General features: G+C 39.4%; 7 protein-coding genes across 8 annotated transcripts; 5 read left to right on the top strand and 2 right to left on the bottom strand.

Moving 5' to 3' along the window:
- Window positions 1–177: 177 nt before the first annotated feature.
- LOC117783371 (probable WRKY transcription factor protein 1) lies at window positions 178–4076 on the top strand. The gene is given in 2 exon segments (XM_034620756.1): window positions 178–229; window positions 1141–4076. A coding segment is annotated over 1 exon segment (1677 nt). The 5' UTR covers window positions 178–229; window positions 1141–1250; the 3' UTR covers window positions 2928–4076.
- A 447-nt stretch (window positions 4077–4523) lies between these two features.
- Window positions 4524–7487, bottom strand: LOC117784009 (1,4-alpha-glucan-branching enzyme). Its single transcript, XM_034621602.1, has 4 exons — window positions 7304–7487; window positions 6755–6924; window positions 5581–6521; window positions 4524–5522 (listed from the first exon to the last, which is right to left on the bottom strand). The coding sequence occupies exons 1-4, from the start codon at window positions 7396–7398 to the stop codon at window positions 4656–4658; spliced, it is 2073 nt and encodes a 690-aa protein (XP_034477493.1). The 5' UTR covers window positions 7399–7487; the 3' UTR covers window positions 4524–4655.
- Window positions 7488–8289: 802 nt separating this feature from the next.
- Window positions 8290–12185, top strand: LOC117783666 (U4/U6.U5 small nuclear ribonucleoprotein 27 kDa protein). The gene is made up of 3 exons (XM_034621186.1): window positions 8290–8449; window positions 8523–8781; window positions 10555–12185. Exons 2-3 carry the CDS (start codon window positions 8585–8587, stop codon window positions 10856–10858), a joined length of 501 nt encoding a protein of 166 aa, XP_034477077.1. The 5' UTR covers window positions 8290–8449; window positions 8523–8584; the 3' UTR covers window positions 10859–12185.
- On the top strand, window positions 9262–10338 carry LOC117783665 (eukaryotic translation initiation factor 6). Its single transcript, XM_034621185.1, has one exon. It carries the CDS (start codon window positions 9469–9471, stop codon window positions 10204–10206), a length of 738 nt encoding a protein of 245 aa, XP_034477076.1. The 5' UTR covers window positions 9262–9468; the 3' UTR covers window positions 10207–10338.
- Window positions 12186–12950: 765 nt separating the features above from the next.
- LOC117783956 (thioredoxin-related transmembrane protein 1) lies at window positions 12951–15172 on the bottom strand. Of its 2 annotated transcripts, none has more exons than XM_034621534.1 (4): window positions 14825–15172; window positions 14295–14456; window positions 14070–14244; window positions 12951–13793 (listed from the first exon to the last, which is right to left on the bottom strand). In XM_034621534.1, the coding sequence occupies exons 1-4, from the start codon at window positions 14998–15000 to the stop codon at window positions 13260–13262; spliced, it is 1047 nt and encodes a 348-aa protein (XP_034477425.1). In that variant the 5' UTR covers window positions 15001–15172; the 3' UTR covers window positions 12951–13259. The 2 variants fall into 2 exon arrangements, with proteins under 2 accessions (XP_034477425.1, XP_034477426.1); XM_034621535.1 differs by having other exon boundaries at window positions 12951–13772; window positions 14825–15170.
- Window positions 15173–15660: 488 nt separating this feature from the next.
- LOC117785195 (synaptosomal-associated protein 29) lies at window positions 15661–16965 on the top strand. The gene is made up of 2 exons (XM_034623108.1): window positions 15661–16018; window positions 16088–16965. Exons 1-2 carry the CDS (start codon window positions 15778–15780, stop codon window positions 16693–16695), a joined length of 849 nt encoding a protein of 282 aa, XP_034478999.1. The 5' UTR covers window positions 15661–15777; the 3' UTR covers window positions 16696–16965.
- Window positions 16966–17219: 254 nt separating this feature from the next.
- On the top strand, window positions 17220–18950 carry LOC117785108 (inactive peptidyl-prolyl cis-trans isomerase shutdown). Its single transcript, XM_034623008.1, has 2 exons — window positions 17220–17346; window positions 17417–18950. The coding sequence occupies exons 1-2, from the start codon at window positions 17291–17293 to the stop codon at window positions 18696–18698; spliced, it is 1338 nt and encodes a 445-aa protein (XP_034478899.1). The 5' UTR covers window positions 17220–17290; the 3' UTR covers window positions 18699–18950.
- The last annotated feature ends 48 nt before the right edge of the window (window positions 18951–18998 follow it).

The following is an 18998-nucleotide window of genomic DNA, read 5'->3' as shown; positions in this document are numbered from 1 at the left end:
TAACACTAAAACAATCACAACTCTCAACACTAACACAAGAGGATAAAATATCCTACACACATTTCTCAGTGTGTGTGTGCGTGAGTGTGTGTTAACACTACAAGCAACAACATCAACATTTTGTTATTAATTTTGCGCACTCCATAAACATTTCATTTGCATATAAATAATTTTATTTAAAAAAAATAACGATATAATTATTAAATAAAATTGGACGTTTAAGTGCAAGGTATGTGTACTTTTTTATACGCTTTATTTACTTTTTTTATTTCTTTTGAATTCGTTTTTTTTTAGTTATTAATTTTTTACATTTATTGTATGCTATTTATTCCAATCTTCTTTTTTATTAACTCCAATGCATTTTTCAAAATTAACAATGTCAATAAGGCAAGTTTTCGTCTTAATTAAAATATACATCTTGGCAATATTATTGTATTTTAAATATACGAGAAATCTGTAGGACAGGATTAGTTGAAGAAAAAACAAATACCAACAGCTAATGCGATCTTGCAAATTATTTTGAGATGGAATTCTAGTTTATTTTAAATTATTTCAGAAACAAGAATCGTTTTCACATATTTCATATTTTTAAATAACTTTTAATATTTTTTTTCGAAGTATTAGACATTTTTTTTTGGAAGATACTCATGAAAAGAAATTGCCAGCAGGAATTTTAATTAATTGCCATTTTTGTTATTTTTTTCGCACGATATACCATTTTATATGTTTTTAGTTTTACTTATTTTATAATTTTAAATATTTACAAGCAATTAAATGATTGGCTTACAAATTGGTTACTAAAATAAACTCACAACATCTGGGAGCAGAATTTACTCATTCCATTTCATCTGCATCAGACATATATCGACTCATCTGTAAATAATTATATTATAATTTACTAACCCCGAAAATAATTAAAAAATAAAACACTAACGAAATTCTTAAAAAAAAAATTAAGCAAAATGCTAATAAAATTTTCTTTGTGAAAATATTTTTTCTTTTTCAATTTTCGGTTGCATTTATGTTTTGTGTTGTTTTTCGTCTTTATGATTTGCACACGAAATTCATAAACATGCGACACCACCACCACAACAACAACAACAATATGCCTCATCACAACAACAACGACAACAACAACAGATTCTTTTAAACATCACGAAGAATGCAAGAAGAACAATCAGTTCAAGCGGCCATACACACCACGAAACAACAACTACAACAACAGCAACAATAACAACACTCAGAACAACATGCACAACACCTACAACAACAACCACAACAACAACAATTGGCGGGCGGAAGCGCAACGCATCTATCACGAGGAGATTGTCGTGAAGCAGGCAAAATCACGCGCTCTTCTCGCCAGCAACGGCAATAACAGCAGCAGCAGCAGCAACAACAATTGCTCTAGCAACGGCAACAGCAATCGTAGCGTCGCGGTCAGTTTCGTCGACATATTCGCTGACTTTATAACACATAAAAGTAGCACAATGAAATGCAACACCGTTTCCAAAGTGCAAAATAACAACACTAATAATTCCAATGCTGTTTCATCTCTCATTCCCAATTTTAACAACAACAGCAATGGCAACAGTACCAGCAGCAACACCAGCGTCAGCGTCAGCAACACTACCAACACCAACACCACCAGCAACAACAACAACAACGTGAACAGCATCAGCAATGGCATCAAAACCACAATTGGCAAGAAGACACCAGTCATATTGCTGGCGACACGTGGAGTTGGCAACAAATCGCAGCTGCAGCAGCAACATCCGCCACTGAGTCTTATCAACGGCGGCCAGACAACGTCGGGCAAAGCGGCCGTCACTTTGTTGCGCGTCAATACGAACGCCAATCGCAGTCGTCAGGTTATCATCACACCAGACGCTACTAGTCTGCAGCAGCAGCTGCAACTGCAACAACAACAGCAACAGCAACAACAGCAGCAACTACAGCAGCAACTACAGCAGCAGCTGCAGCAACAACAACAGCAGCAGCTAAAAGAGGATGCTGAGGAAGAGGATGAGGAGTACATCGATCAGGATGTCTATGATGATGATGCGGCTGAACTCGATGCCGCCTTGTCCTCATCGACAGCACAAATCCTGCGCAAATTTCGCATACCCAAAGGCACAGCACTGACGGCCAAATCGGCTGACAGTTACCTGGCCATGCCCACACCCACGCCCTCTCCGCCGGCTGGAGTTGGTGCTGCAGCTGCTGCTGACACAGTGACGCTCGATGAGACTGGTTATGTGGACAACACAGACGACATCATCGAGGAGCTCAACGAAGATGATCTTGTCGAGGAGGTGATCGATGAGGAGGTTAGCTGCGAGGAGCAACAGGTGCTGTTGCAACAGCAGGCAGCTGGCGACAGCGATGGTCTCGATCTCAGCAGCAGCAGCAACAACAGCAATCACAATACAACAGCAGAAACGACAACAGCCACCGCAGCAGCATCCACAATGTTCCAACAACAACCTGCCGCTCTGCAACTGCAAACAGTGGGACCCAATGGCACTGTGACCTGCTTCAATTTGCCGCCAAATACAATATTGGTGCAGTCATCCGATGGCAGCATCATTGCTCATCCCAGCAAGGCTGGACAACAGCAACTGATTGTGTTGCCCGCCGATTGGCCAACCGCCAATGTGCAACTTGCTGAGCCAACAGCAACAGCTGCTGCAACACAAGCGACGCAGGCAACGCAAACGTTGCTGCTGACCGCCGATGGAACAGCGATACCAATAATGGCGCCACTGCAGCAGCAGCAGCAACAGCAGCAGCATCAGCAACAACAGCAACAGGCCGCAGCTGTTGCTGCTGCGGCGCAACTATTTGCCGCGTAGGGTCTAATGGGTGGCCAAATGGGTCGATTTTTGAATAATGCCACAATAATGCCAACGACATATTTCTTTTAAATTTGAGTACTTAAGCAATCAGTTGCGCCTGCCGCAAGGCAACATGGGGCACAGCTCATCAATTGCCTTGTTGCAGCTGCAACAATTTCGTATACATACCTATACATACCAGCTAAATAATTTGCAAGCCTTTCTGAACAAATCAAAAATCGACACATTTGGCCACCAACACAACAATAAAATATGAAATCAAAATTCATTCAAATGATATGAAAATAAAGCCAAGTTAAACTTAATGAAAACTCAATGCGAAACTGATATTACATAAAACTAAATTTATTTTTCTATATATTATAAAAGTGCATGACATACACAGATACATACATACATACATACATACATATATAAATATATTGTCAAAGAATCCTATAAATGCCTATATATATTTATGTATATATATCGTATACAGATAGTATACCAATAACATATGATTATGTTCATGTTGTGCGCAAATTGCAAAAATTTAAAATGTTGTTCCACACACACTCATACTCACACACACAATATTGTAAATCTATTCGATTAAATTATTTTTTATAATATTAAGTAGTCTATGTTTAAGTGCAAAAAAAAAAAACAAACACATCAACAATGCGACACCCGAGCCCAGTTTCTTTTTAAACGAATATTTTGCTACATTGCAAATATTAATGTTTAAACTAATTTTTAATGTTATATTTAAACAAAACAATTAAATCTAACTGCTAACTAAGTTGTATTATTTAAACATACTAATCCATAATTTTTACTTAACTAAATACTAATAATAACACTACTTATATATGTATGTATATATATCTAAATATATATAGATATATGTATAATTTGTTCCTTTTGCAGCTATGTAATGTATTTCATTTCAAGTATTCTCCGTCATTATTTATTTACACTAATTTTTTATTGTTGTTCGTCATTCGCATTTCCCCTAAATGTTGTATATTATTTAAAACATAAACATATATATTATATATATTTTATTTGCAATTTTGTTAAGCCATCCGACATTAAAGATGATTTAATTTATGCCTAAGAATAAAAGCATAGCACTGAACTAAGTTGTTAATACTAACAGCGCTACCATAGTTAAGATTAAAGTATTTTTTCATACCCACAAAAACCGAAAACTTGAAAAAACAAACAAACAAAAAATATACTGAACTAAAGTTATTAGTTTTAAGCATAAATAACTATTAATACTAATGGAAGACAATGATTCAAAGCATATTTAGTTTAAGATCAAAACAAACAAACAAAAAAAAGTAATAATTAAAATATAACTGTAAGATAAATAATTAGTTGTAAGTTGTAACGAATAAACGAAACTGCAAGCAAATAATTAAGCAACATGCGTAGAATACATTATGTATAAAAAAAAGTCTATAAATATAACTATATATATATTTATTATAAACGACAGAAAAATACAATTTTAAAAATTCAAAGCAAATAAAGAATTAAAATATTAATTATAAAAAACAAAATTTTTAATCTTTTGAGTATATTCGGCTTAAGGATTGAAGTAAACTTCAGTCTAAAAAGGGAAAAAGAAAAAGTAGTTGAATCTTTCATTATATTCCGAGAACAATAAAACCAACATCTGGTGTGTATATAATTTTATTCATGGCTTTCGTAACATTAACAAAAACTATAGCTAAATTTTGAAATTCATATTTGTATACATATTTTGTATATATATATTAACAATCTTGGGATGATCACGTTGTTTGGTTAATCGCTAACCCGTGCATACACGACAGCCGTACGTGCAGGAGCATAGACTTGAATGAAATTGGTGCGGCCAGCATATCCCCAGGGATCAGAGACATGCTTGCAGTTCATGTCAATGCGATTGTGGCCACCAAAGAGGGGATCGTCCGATGAGAGCACCGCCTGGTAGGTGCCCGCCCAGTTGGTGCCCACACGGTAATCACTGAAGCTCTGCGTTGGATGGAAATTGAAGACGAACACAAGACCGGCACGCTCAAAGGCGATGGTCTTGTCGGTCTCGTGCTTCCAGCTGACAAAGGCGGGTCCGGAATGCAGCCAGCCGTAGCGCTCCTCAAGCTCGTTCATGGCACGATCAAACTCATTAAGGTACTTGTACTTCAATAGGTTGTCATCCACGAGATTCCATTGACGACGCGCATAATGATACGAGTCGTTGTTGCCCACACGTGGAAAGTCCAGCCACTCGGGATGTCCAAATTCGTTGCCCATGAAATTAAGATACGCCTCGCCTCCCAACGCGTGTGTGATAAGGCGTATAATCTTATGCAGCGCCAGGCCGCGATCAATAATCAGTGATGGATCCGATACTGTTGACATGTGCGTATACATTTCCTTGTCCATCAGCCAGAAGGCAATGGTCTTATCGCCGACAAGCGCCTGGTCATGCGATTCGGCGTAGGCCACAGTGTTCTCCATCCAACGGCGATTGGTGAGTGTGTGTACCAAATTGCCTATGTTCCACTCATCATCACTTGTTTCCTTCAACAGCTCAATCCATTTGTCTGGTATGGCCATGGCCAGGCGATAGTCAAATCCAATGCCGCCCTCCGACACGGGACGACACAAGGTGGGCATGCCGGAAACATCCTGCAATAGGGAAACGAGTTTATAGAAAATACTATAAAGAAACTAATCCCACACTTACCTCTGCTATGGTTATGACCTCGGGATCAAGGTTGTGTAGCATATAATTGGCTAGTCCCAGATAATTGAGGGCATCAGTGTCGACATTGAGACCAAAGTATTCATTGTAGTCACCGCTGAAGCCCTCGCCAATGCCACGCGAATGATACAGCATGGAGGTGACGCCATCGAAGCGATAACCATCAAAGTTGTATTCATCGTGCCACCAACGCAGATTGGACAACAGAAAACGCAACACTTCGTGCTCCGTGTAGTTGAAAAGGCGACTGTCCCACAGGGAATGCTCTCCACGAGCGCCATCGTGGAAGAAACAGCTGTTGGTGCCATCAAACTGATTGAGACCATCCTGCACATTCTTGGAGGCATGCGAATGCACCACATCGAGAAGCACATATAGTCCATGGGAATGGGCCACATCAATCATGCGTTTGAGTTGCTCCGGGTTGCCATAGCGACTGGAGGCCGCAAAGAAACTCGTTACCTGGTAGCCAAAGCTGGCATAGTAGGCGTGCTCCATGATGGCCATCACCTGTATGCAGTTGTAGCCCTGACGCTTGATGCGCGGCACAATGCGATCCGCGAACTCATCGTAGCTGCCCACACGTGGCTCCTGGGAGGCAATGCCCACATGGCACTCGTAGATCCTCAGCGACTTGGGTTTGGCCGGACGCGCATGCTGACGCTGATAGCGTTCTCCAGCCGGCGGCTGCCATACATATTGCTTATAGTTGACGCCCTGGTTGGCCTCCTTGGGTGGCTGCACCACGTATTTGGCCCAGGGCGACAGACGATCCAGCAGTTGACCCGATTGGTTCCGTATGATGACCTTGATCTCGCTGAGATGCTTTATTGGCGGACTACCATCAGCATTGGCAGGCAAATGCAGCTCCCACTTGCCAAAGGGCAGCTTCTTGAACGGATGCGACTCCCAGTGCCAATTATCTGCAATATAAGTATTTGAAATGAACTCCAATAACTTAAAACCATCGATTACTATCGATTAGGGCACCCAGGTATTATTTTTATCGATCATATCAATAAAATATAATATTTTTTATATCGAAATATCGATATTAATATTTTAAAAAGTATGAGCACCCCTACTATTTATGTATGCTATAATCGATTTTAATAAAAAGCTTTGAAATAAACTTTTAGAAAAAGGATTCACTCACTGAAATCACCCGTTAGATACACGTCCTTTGCACCCGGCGCCCATTCGCGCGCTATCACTGAATTGTCCGACTGAAAATGCAGACCATAATAATTGTATCCCTGCGTGAATTCATTAATTCCGCCCTCGCATTGATCGAGCTTCTTTATCCACTCCTGTAGGATGCCATGTCTGCGAAGAGAGAAAGCAAAACAAACGCGGAAATCAAATTGAGTGCTCAATGCCAAGGCCAATAGATGGCGCGACGGTTGCTCCAAATGTTCATCGCATGCAGAAGCAACGAACGCACGCAAAAGACACAGTGGTAAATTAGACACAAAATGACCTTCATGTGACCTTCATTGGTCAACGCAGTTTTTCCAACTGCACCTGGCATTGGTGTTAACACAGTTGATATGATTATATAGCGCATAACAACAACAAAAATTAAACGCTCGAGGTTTGTTTGCACTGTTCCAAACTAGTAGCTGCTTATCAGCCGGCACAAAGTTGGGATTACATGACGCGCCCATTGCCTTGGGATCAGATGCATTCTGTTGTTGTTGCTTACCGGCGACGTATCTCACGCTCGTGGGTCTTTAGGTAACCATCCATTTCGAGCAGCTTATCAATGTCCTTAACCTCCACCTTCATAGCGTCGCCCATGTTGCAGGCCGTTAAAGAAGAGACGGAATATACTAGAAAAACAACTAATCGAAAAGAACTCGCCGACGCCGAACACCCGACGGCGCTGCTTGCAAAGTGACAACTGCGATGTACAGCGATAGCTTCTTGTGTGAGTCCCAACACAAAAGCTTTCACTCTGAGCTTTTTATTGCAGGCGGCGTTCGCATGAAGCAACAGCTGTTCTTCGTTGTTGTGTTTTGTTGTGTTTATTCGCGCATATAAACAACAACATAGCATTAAATGGCATAGTTTGCTGATAACAGCTAAAGGTGATAGCGCAAAAAATGTTAATTGCTAATATTATTTGTTGTAGACATCTTTGAACCGGCGCCAGTGATTTAATTGCAGTATTATTATGTAAAGGTCGAACAAACTGTTACATTTATAGCACAAACTTATTTGTGAATTATAAACATACATTTTACAAGTTGATGAAAATCATATATATGCAAATAGTAATGTAAACTAAACATTTACTTATAATATTGAAAGCCAATAAATGACTTCGTTAATTTCTTCCAAGTAACAGGATCTTTATGATATTTTGCCGCCAAATTTACTGGTGTTCTAAATTTATTTGCTATAAAGTTTATAGTAAAATTTAAAATTTTATTTACAGTGTGACCGTAAGTATTTTTTTTTATTAAATTAAAAATACCAATGATAATTATTAAAGTATATACTAGAAAAAGACGGTTTTTCTCGGATTCAAGGATTCCACACCGTTTTATTAAGAAAAATTTAAATAAAAGCTTGTTTTTCTTAGTTGCAACTATTTTTGAAATTTGATTAAAATGGCACGACTTGCCAGATCGGTTTTTTTTTCTGGAACCAATCTTTTGGGCCTGGTGGCAGCCCCGGTTTCATCCACGCCAATCAGCTGTTGCGCGTCCAGCAGCCATTTGCAGTCGGTTGTAGCGTCGCGGGTGTGAAGGAACGCGCTTCGTTTATTAAGTTTAGTTTTAAGTTTAGCGCTTTTTACTTAATGCCGGTGTCGCCCAAAATAAGCAAGACACAGCATTAGGCAACGGTGAGTGTGCGCGATAAGAAACAAATTATGAATGAAGTTCAACTTATGGTAAAATTGCTCTATCAATGTTTAGGCATTTTGTATATTTCAATACGTTTATAACACAAACAAACACACACACAACATAAGGATAAAATGGGTCGTAGCCGCAGTCCCGCTTCACCCGCACACAGACGACGGGAAAAGGAGCGCACAGAGCGTAAAAAGAGACGCGAACGACGCTCAAGAGAAAGAGAAGCCATCGGCGTTGGGAGCAGTAGCAGTCGCCGTGACCGTGAGCGTGACAGAAGTCGCAGCCGTGACCGGGAACGTGTGCGCGGCAGGCGTTCGAGGTGAATAAGCAAGTGTAGTGTACCAAACCACAACGATAAGTATAAAGTACTAACGTTTTTGCTTAATTAATTATGAATTATCTTAAGTAATAAGCGTGGCAATAATACTAGTTAGCTGAACTAGTTCAGCTGAACGGGCAGGGCGGTATTTAAATTATTTCTCTGCTGCTTCCTCATTTGTTCATTCATTAAGTTCAATTATTGAGTTGGTCAGTTGGCGATGAATAGTTCATTAGGACTAAATTGGAACGATTTAATACAACGCCTGCTCCAACCGGAAAATTTAAAAGTGAAATTATTTTAAGCTTATTTAGCCATACATTATTAAATTTGTTGAACATTTTTAATTCGAAATTAGATAAAATTAAGGTGATCATTTTTATAAAGGTAGCAAGTCACCAAAAATATGGTTTTCTCAAAAAGTAATTGAAATAAAAAATGGTCCAGATCATATTTCAAGGTTGCCAGACGTTTAAATCACCTGTAAATCGTTTTCTGGAATTCTGGCAACACCGTTTTAAAATTACCACGTGAAGTGAAATTTGCGAATTTCATCACATAAAGCAAGATAAATAAATAAATCGAGTAAAAATCATAGAGCAGCAAGTGCTTAGCATTAGTGAGCAAACAGACGTTTTACAAGCAAACACAGTTAAACAATAATTTAAAGAATATAAATATCACAAAATGGCGCTACGCGTGCAGTTTGAGAACAATGACGATATTGGCGTCTTCAGCAAATTAACAAACACATATTGTCTGGTGGCAATTGGCGGCTCCGAGACTTTCTACAGTGTCTACGAGTCGGAGCTGGCCGAAACCATTCCGGTTATTCACGCCAACATTGGTGGCTGTAGAATCATCGGTCGCCTCACAGTCGGCAACCGGAACGGCCTCCTGGTGCCACATTCCACCACAGACGAGGAGTTGCAACATTTGCGCAACAGTTTGCCCGACGCCGTCAAGATTCAGCGCGTCGAGGAGCGTTTGTCAGCCCTTGGCAATGTGATTGCATGCAATGACTATGTGGCCCTGGTGCATCCCGATTTGGATAAGGAGACCGAAGAGATTATAGCGGATGTGCTCAAGGTGGAAGTTTTTCGTCAGACAATTGCCGAGAATACGCTTATCGGCTCCTACACGGTGCTGAGCAATCAGGGAGGCATGGTGCATCCAAAGACCACCATACAGGATCAGGATGAGCTGTCGTCGCTGCTCCAAGTGCCCCTCGTTGCCGGCACTGTGAATCGGGGCAGTGAAGTTTTGGCTGCCGGCATGGTTGTCAACGATTGGATATCGTTTGTGGGCATGAATACAACCGCCACCGAGATTTCCGTTATCGAGAGCGTTTTCAAATTGAATCAGGCACAGCCGGCCACGGTGACAACAAAGCTGCGTGCAGCACTCATCGAGGAAATGTCCTAAGCATTCAGACTTCAATATATATTTAAGAAACACAACAAAACACACATACATTTTGTTATCTTTTGTAAAACTGTCAGTCGAAATACAAGGAAACCACAAATTCCAAACCCGTTCTAAATGATCACTCAAAAAGGTGTCACGTTTCATAATTAAATCTTCAAATTGCACTTCAAGTTGCAGTTAAATATACAACTGACCCTGCCCCAGTTTGACCAAGGCCACATATGTATACATATATATTTGATTTTAATTTAAATGCAATCAACTGCCACTTCATTAAGAATAGAAGCAGTCGTCTTTCTCTCTCTCTCTCACACACACATACAAACAATTATTTAAATTCCACAGATCCCGTTCACGTGGTGGTGGCAGCAGTTCCGGGCCATCCACATCTCGTCGCGCCACACGCAACAATTCGGCGGCTGCAGCTGCTGCGGAGCGTCCGCAGATCAATGAGGCTGATCTGGAGGGTAAATCGCCCGAGGAGGTTGAAATGCTGAAGACAATGGGATTCTGCACATTCGACACCACCAAGAACAAGAAGGTCGAGGGCAACGATGTCGGCGAAGTGCATGTGATCCTCAAGCGCAAGTATCGCCAGTATATGAATCGCAAGGGAGGATTCAACCGACCGCTCGACTTTGTCGCATAGCCGGCAACTAGTTTACTTTTTTTTTACACTGCTACATTTTTTCACGTTCTTTGTGCGTCGTTGTTACCCAGACAGACAGACGACGCCAAAGCAACGGACCTGCAATTTTATGCAATAGACCGGTTTACAAAATTTTTTAAATTTGCCACACAAAATTTTCCACCACAATCACAGAGAAAGAAACCATACACAAACACAACATATACAAATACCTCATGTAACAAGCTAGTTATTTAGTAGTTTAAGACACTTACGTTGTTTTAAAATTAGCTTTTGCGCGCCTTAAACAAAACGAAACAAACAAAAGTTAATTTTACAACAATGGCAACACCAACACCCTCCCACAAATGTCACTGAAAGCGCAATGCAAAAAAATGTCCTAAAAATTACCAATTAATCGATTGTTTCCCATATTGTGGCAACACTTGTTGCTTGCTGTCAGTTAAAATTTGAGAGTTTTGATGCCGTTTGAGTTTTGAATTTGCTTTCAGTTGCATTTGCTGCAACGATTAATGCACACGATTAATGCTTTTTAAATATTTAAAGTAATTACAATTGTTTTTGTTGTCAGGAATTCACTTACACATATACACGTATATGTATTGTAAGCATTTGGCGTTTGCAAAACCAAAATCCTATATACGAATTAACTGCAAATTTAAAATTGAACACACACTCACATACACAATTACTTAAAGTATTTGAAAACATACACACACACTCACACACATAATATTCCTATACCCTTGAATCCTTTCCCAAAAACTTCCTCCATACGCTGCAATAGTACAATTTTTACAACCAAACAAATATATATCAAATATATATTTTATATATAGAAAATTAATTATACACACACACACCAAGTACCTACAAAACCCATATAATTCCCTACCGTTAAACCGAACTTAACAATAGCCATAGCCATTTGTTTAAAATGTTATTTGTTTAAACATGCAAATTGTTGTCACTTTTTTTATCTACTCAAGAAACCAACAGTTAATTCATTAATCACAAGTGCCAAGTGAATAATTAGCAACAAATCAGGCAAATTAAACAATCTTAAGTGCAGACGCGAATGAAATAAATGTAATCTTTTATACTTTTTATACTAATAACAGTGAATACGCAATAGTTATTAATTTGGCAACTAATAATGAACTTGAAACAAGATATAAATAATTCGGCAAACTTACACACACATACTTACATAATTTCTTAGTAGTTTTTAATATCAACGAAATTGCAGGGACTTATCATATTTAATTAATGCTATTAAAATAAAACTGAATACAAATAAATGTATAGAAATGTATAATTTGACCAATTTCGATCTTGTTTTTCTTTAAGATTCAATACCAAATGTGTAAATTATTAAAAAACCTACATCAAAATTAAATATAAAATGCGACTTTTATTTGAGTATCAATATTTAAGGTTGGGTAGATTAATATCTGGTGGTATCATCTCTGGATCTCTGAAGTACACTGGAGCATCAAATAAAGAACTGGTTGCCATTAAAATACAAAACAAAGCATAGTTTAAAAATTAAATATAATGAAATATATTTTTCCAATTCTCGTTCTTATGCTCAACATTTCTGCAATAGATTAACATTTATAGGAAAAACTTGTTCTTGGTGTATTGAAGTATATTTTTTATCTAGGTTTATATTTTTTCAAACTCACGCAGTTACATACATATATATAATTATATTTAAAGTATTTATTAGGGACTTCTTTCATATTGAAATTACACATTATTTAAATATTCAATAATAATTTTTGTTCCTTTTTTTAATGAATTGAATTCTTATCAAGTTTTTTTGTTTTTGTGCTCGTTGCATTTGTTTAATTTTTTAGCTCAAATATTATTTGGTCGCTTATTTATTGTTGTTGCTTACTTTGTATTTTGATATTTCAAGAAGTTTTAAATGCGATAAAAGCATTTGTTAATTGAGAAAAGACACGAAACTTTTTAGTTTGTAATACGCAAATTTAATACAGTTTGCAATTTTATTGAAAGAATCATAAAAATAGAGAAAAAAAGGATAATTGCCTTGCAAATAATTAAGTATACGACTAAATATTAATTCAGTTATTGTTACGTTTTAATAATTATGAAATACATGAGGTGCTAAAAGGCGATTGACATAATCGTAATGACTGCTAAAATCAAATTACATTATTAATTTTCCGCAGCAACAGTTGGAAAACATTTTCAAATGCGACAGCATGGAAACAATATGTTTATTTGTGCGTTGTGCATAAAGATAAACAATTAGAAACAGGCTCGTAATACATCCAACAAATCGCAGATGCTGTTTTGTTGTTAAAGGGCTTTAATGTGTAATGTTTTGTTAGTCTTTTTCGTTGCCACTTCTCGTCGTCGACCCAACAATCTAATCCGCCTTGCGTGGCTTACGCTTGCGGACCTGCTCAGTGCTGGGCTTGTCCGCAATCTCTGGCGCCTCATCGCCGGCTTGATTGTTGGCCTTTTCTGTTTTCTCCGCTTTGCTTTCGGTCTTCTTGCTCGCCACCTTATCACCGCCAGTTTCCTTCTTCGCTTCCTCTTCTTCATCAACTAAAGCAGGAACATCCTCGCTGCTAGATTCATCCTCATCAGCTGGAACGTCCTCAGTATCGTCGCTGTTCGATTCATCGTCTTCAGCAGCATTATCCTCGGCATCGTCTTCGATATCCTCTGTTGCCAAATCCTCAACTTCCTGGGCCAGATTGTCCTGGGATTCAGAGAAGCTTTGACGCTGCGTCTTCTTTGGTGGATAAACAAAGTCCACAATGCACACTAGCAATAAACCCAAAGCAGCGCCCACAAAGATTGTGGCAACGGCGAACAAAGCATACGATCCCCATGTGGGCAGTCCATATTCCTCCTGCAGGCGTGCGTTGAAATCCTTAAAGAGTTTTTGCGTGTGCTATTAGTATACATAACAAGACACGAGTATAATTATAATAATACAAACGCACGGAAGCTTAAGGTATCAAATTAAACTTAATTGAAAGTCATCAAGACGATTAATCACACGCAAATATGATTGGCACCAGTGTGCACAGATCAGACATTCTAACCTCTTGGCCCAATCAAGACAGATAAGCTTCCGCATGCGTGCATTGAACTAAGTACTACGTAACCGATTAAATCAAGCAGACGTAAACAAGAGATTGTGGATGAGAAGGCAGTGTTAACGTACCTTCAGAGTGTGTGACAATTTGAAGAAATAGGATAACAGGGACATGTGAATGGTGTCGGGCTTCTTCCAGGAGGACAGCGGCTCAATTGACTGCCAGGACTTCTTCTTGAGGAAGTACAAGAGGGCATCGGCATCACGTGCGCCACGATATTGACGGAATTCGCCATCCTTGACGCTACAAGGAGTTGATTATCAAATGTAAACAAACTGTTGGGTAACACTCACTGATAAATGGTGGGCAAGGCGGTGACAAAGAAGCGTCCACTGAGTGACGGTGAGGTGGTCACATCGATCTTGGCCACATGGACATTAACATCCTTTGCTGTGTTGGCATAGCGTTCCCAGACTGGCGCCAGATTCTTGCAGGCCGGGCACCAAGGAGCAAAGCTGATAAAATTATTGAAAATATAAATATATATTAAACTAAAAAATATAATAGGTTAAGTAAATATTAAAATTTCAGCAAATATGTGTGCAGCTGTAAAAATATATGCAAGTAATAAATAGCTGCTGCTGTTCATGACTCAGGCATCATCGATGTCATAGCCAATCAGCAACGTGCAACGCACATTTAAACGGCATGCAACATTCCACAGAACCAGAAACCAGCTCCCGCTAAGTAGTTGCTTTTGTTGTTGTTGTTGCTGCTGCTGTTATTGTAGTAGTGCCTTTATGCCGGCTACACCCCACACTAACTGCGACTGCGTTGTCACTTTTCTTTTCTATTGCCTAAGACTTATTGTTGTTTCACTCACAATTCAATCATCCATTCGCCATTTAGCATTAGCTGCCAGTTATCCTCATCCAATTCAATTAGTTTTCCATCTGTTTTCAATACTTTTGTGGATGCCGTCGACGCCGCCGTCGACTGAGCGGCCAATAGCGTGACGATGACACATGACGCGGCCAAAATTTGTAAGTTACAACGCATTTTACAAATGTATTTGTGTATGTGTTGTTAATCACGCAGAAAATTTCGGCTTTCTTCGTGTACAATTTTTGGAGTTTCTCCTTTGTCTAACACAAATTTTTTATGTTTTAAAACGACATAAAAATTGCGGACCTGAACTGAGCCGATTCACTAACTGGACGCACGAACTAGGTCCATATTTGTTGCTCATCTGGTTCGTTCGTTTGAGTGGGTACCAGTGCTGCCAACTTTTTAGAGAAACATTTATCCGTTTCTGTCTAAAAAGCATCCGAAAACTAGCTGAAATGGAGATGTAAAATAGCTACAAAAACAGAATGGCAGCCCTGAAAAAATACCGATAGTTTGAAAGTCTGGCAGCCTTCTATTCAACCTGGCAACTCTTTAATTCGCTCGCAAGTCTTAAAAATTTAACAAAAAATAGTTAATAAAGCAATAACAGAAATTAAAAATGTATCTGTAAAAAATACATAAAAATATAGACAAAATTCTAACAAAAACCCTGCAAAAATTTAAAAAGTTCTAGCTTCAAAATGAAGAAATTTAAAAAAAAAAAAAAATTATTTTTCTTTTAGTTACTATTTTTGATATTGTACCTTTAATTGTAAGACTTGCCAGATCGCAAGTTTTTACTGTGTGGCAGCCTTCGATTTAAGACTGCAATAAAAAACAAAGAAAAAAGTCTGAGTTGATACCAATTGGACACAAAAACTAAATTAATATTTTGAAATTGTTCAAAAACTTCAATAGTACAAAGTCAGTCGTCAAAGAAGCGCCAACATGGCCAACAATTATTTGCAGCCAGTGAATAATCATTTTGATGATAAGCTTGCGGATGTAGATGACGATTTGTTTCTTAAAAATACGCGAAGCAACAAGCCACAGCGCAGTACGAATCCATTTGATAATAATGATGACGACGTCTCCACATCGTCGTCGATATCTGCGCAAAGACAGGCGTACGCAGAGAAACGCAGAGAGATCGAGCAGCGCACTCTGGACTCAACACAGAAAAGTTTGGGTATGTTAAATTGCGAATAAGGCTAAATTACTTTGAGGGGCGTTACCAGTAATCGAATCATTTGATTAGGTTTGCTGTACGAAACCGAGGAGGTTGGCAAGGCGACAGCTGTGGAGTTGGCCAGACAACGGGAACAGTTGGAGAAGACATCGAATCAATTGGATGAAATCAACTCGACACTGAGATTTAGTCAACGTCATTTGAATGGACTGAAAAGTGTTTTCGGTGGACTCAAGAACTATTTGTCGGGTAGTCGTGACCAGCCTCCGACGGCAACTGGCTCCTCCCCCACCGGAAGTCAATCATCTCAAGAGACCAATTGCAATGCAGGCGCTGCGGCAGTCAATTTTGATGGCAGCAAGACAAAAGGAGCAATGTCGCCAACGGAACGCTATGATAATCATCCGGTTAGTCGTCTACGCGACGATTCCAGTGCCTCTCAACTACGCCAGGTCCAGCAGCAGAAACGGGCTGGCGATCCTTTCCAGAAGCAGCTGGAATCGAATCTCGATGATATGTGCGATAATTTGTCACGCCTGAAATTCTTGGCCACCGATTTGGGAACGGAAATTGAATCGCAGAACGATTTGTTGGACAACATGAACTATAAGATCGAAATTGTTGATTCCAAGATCGTCAAGCAGAACAAAGATGTGCATAAACTGCTCAAGAAGTGAGCGTGAGTTGAGCTAATTGCGGTTTAGTTGCTGGACCACAAATCGTTTAATTAATGATTATACATATGTTAAGAATAGCCTACTTATTATTTATACCCCAAATCATATCGCATAATGAAAATTTCAAATATGTATTTTGCGACATTATTGAGCATTCCTTGTGTTTTTTTAGTTAGTACACCAAAAAGATATTCGTATGAAATGGTATTTGTGCGTTATAAGTGTTCATTTTCAAAGAAAAAATTCAATAAAAAGTGCTTCAAAAAAAGTGGCGAATAAATGTGTTAATAAGGATAAAGAAACTTGAACTTATACAATTAAAATCTGAAGCTTTTCAATTTAATTTAAGTTGCGCGCCATTTAACACGTAGGGTTTCCAACTGTCGACTTACCGCTGACGGATTGGATTTCGATTGAATTTTTCTACACTGACAATGGAATATTTTACAGCACTGTCTGATAGCAAGATACAACTTGGCGATAGTACGATAACTGTCGATAACTGTCTTAACCAATTGTCAAAAAATTTGCGGCTCTTTCTTCAAAAGTGGAATTTTTCGTCAGGAAATTATTTGATATAATATTCGCAAATCCAATGGAGGAAAAATATCAATCCAGCACCCAATTGCTGAAGAAGCCATTATCATTTGCGTAAGTCATGAATTAAACTAAAGAAACAATTGCACGTGCTAAGATGGGCTCAAACGCACATATTTTTTAGTGATCTTATCGAAGGCGGTGCACAATTTGAAGTAGATACCGCGGATACCAATAACGCATATGACGACAATATTATAGAAGACGATGAAATTGATGAGGAGGAGATTGAACACGAGGCGCTCGTGTCGCCCTGGACACGATCTTTTGATGAGCTGCGCGAATTAATGACGCCCATCGGCGAGCACATTTACAAGCGCATTACCCGTGCGGGCGTCAAGGATCAGGGCCTGGTGCCGGAGAAGGCGCGTGTATCCTTGCGTTACAGTGCCTACTGGGAGGGCCAGAGTGCTCCATTTGATTCATCAATGCTGCGCGGCACAAAATTTGAGTTCGAGACTGGCTGCAACAAGGTCATCGAGGGACTCGAGGCTGCCGTTTGCACAATGTATACTTTCGAGCAGGCCGAGTTTATAATCTCATACAAATTGCTGTTCCATGAAATGGGCTGTCCGCCACGCATTAAGCCCAAGGCAGATGGCCTGTTTAAAATTGAAGTCATTGGATTCACGCTGATTGGCGATCAGCAATCACTGGAGAATATTGCTCCAGAGGATCGCAACAAGTTTTCCATTGTGTATCCCAAGGCAAAGGATATGCACCTGCATGGCAGGGATTGTGTCAAGCGCGGCTCGTATCGCAATGCTCTTGGTGCCTTTGAAAATGCCATCGCATCGCTTAATTATTGCCGCCTGGCCGACGAACAGGACGAGCTGAAGCAAAAGGAGCTGCTGATTACACTCTACACCAATGTCATGTGTTGTAATAACAAGCTGGCCAGACCCGCAAAAGTGTGCATTGCCATGCAGGCACTGCGTCATCTGACCCACAATAATCCATCCTGCAAGGCGCTCTTCCACGAGGGACGCGCCTTAGCCGCCTTGGGGGAGTATAAAAGAGCTCGCGAAGCGTTTCTCCGGGCCCAGGCAAAGGAGCCGAATAACAAGGAGATCAGTGACGAGATTATTAATATGGAGCAGCGTGTTAGCAAATATAATGAATCCATGCGTCAGATGTGGTCACGTGCATTTTCGCAGAAGCACAAAGAGGAAACAGTTAAGAGTACGGAGGAGAATACTGCAAACCAACAAGTAAAACGAGATTTCCAGGCGCAACTGGAGGAGTTTGACAAGTCCTCGTTACAATCGATTCAATTGAGCCGCAAAGTGTACACGGACCACGAGTTTGATGTCCTGCGTCTGCTGGCCACACAGCATAGCATGAAATTGAGCATGTCACCACTGGATGTGGATCAGCTCACTCTCTCCAAGCTGAGCATTAAGTAAATAGAGCCAAATATCACTAGCGTAGACAAGAGCTATGCTGACAGAATTCCAAAGAATGTGCCTTACTTATATCATAGATACAAGCAAAGAACTTGTAGAAACCAGGATTATCGAAATCCGCATAACTTTCATAATATCCATTATATATAATTTCGATTTAATGGAATTCGATTTAAGTTACGTATTAGCACTTACTGATAAAGAGTTATTTCGTATATTTTATTAAAAAATAATAAAAAAAATAAACTGTTATTTCGTAACTTTGTTTTGAGAACGTTTCGACTCCTGGTATAAATGTGT

The sequence above is a fragment of the Drosophila innubila genome, assembly GCF_004354385.1.
Source record: "Drosophila innubila isolate TH190305 chromosome 2R unlocalized genomic scaffold, UK_Dinn_1.0 1_C_2R, whole genome shotgun sequence".
In the NCBI taxonomy this organism is placed as follows: domain Eukaryota; kingdom Metazoa; phylum Arthropoda; class Insecta; order Diptera; family Drosophilidae; genus Drosophila; species Drosophila innubila.
The sequence above is the reverse complement of the archived record's forward strand: the minus strand, read 5'-3'. Positions and strand labels throughout refer to the sequence as shown.

Bases quoted from the DNA above. Each gene is read 5' to 3' on its own strand.
- LOC117783956 (XM_034621534.1), bottom strand. From the start codon at position 15,000: ATGCGTTGTAACTTACAAATTTTGGCCGCGTCATGTGTCATCGTCACG. The intron at 14,457-14,824 runs GTGAGTGAAACA...TAATTTTATCAG, and splicing joins GGCGAATGGATGATTGAATT to CTTTGCTCCTTGGTGCCCGG. The intron at 13,794-14,069 runs GTACGTTAACAC...GTATACTAATAG, and splicing joins AATTGTCACACACTCTGAAG to CACACGCAAAAACTCTTTAA.
- LOC117785108 (XM_034623008.1), top strand. From the start codon at position 17,291: ATGGAGGAAAAATATCAATCCAGCACCCAATTGCTGAAGAAGCCATTA. The intron at 17,347-17,416 runs GTAAGTCATGAA...CATATTTTTTAG, and splicing joins AAGAAGCCATTATCATTTGC to TGATCTTATCGAAGGCGGTG.
- LOC117783665 (XM_034621185.1), top strand. From the start codon at position 9,469: ATGGCGCTACGCGTGCAGTTTGAGAACAATGACGATATTGGCGTCTTC.
- LOC117783666 (XM_034621186.1), top strand. From the start codon at position 8,585: ATGGGTCGTAGCCGCAGTCCCGCTTCACCCGCACACAGACGACGGGAA. The intron at 8,782-10,554 runs GTGAATAAGCAA...TAAATTCCACAG, and splicing joins GTGCGCGGCAGGCGTTCGAG to ATCCCGTTCACGTGGTGGTG.
- LOC117784009 (XM_034621602.1), bottom strand. From the start codon at position 7,398: ATGGGCGACGCTATGAAGGTGGAGGTTAAGGACATTGATAAGCTGCTC. The intron at 6,522-6,754 runs GTGAGTGAATCC...CTTATATTGCAG, and splicing joins GTATCTAACGGGTGATTTCA to ATAATTGGCACTGGGAGTCG. The intron at 5,523-5,580 runs GTAAGTGTGGGA...TCCCTATTGCAG, and splicing joins AGGTCATAACCATAGCAGAG to GATGTTTCCGGCATGCCCAC.
- LOC117785195 (XM_034623108.1), top strand. From the start codon at position 15,778: ATGGCCAACAATTATTTGCAGCCAGTGAATAATCATTTTGATGATAAG. The intron at 16,019-16,087 runs GTATGTTAAATT...TCATTTGATTAG, and splicing joins CTCAACACAGAAAAGTTTGG to GTTTGCTGTACGAAACCGAG.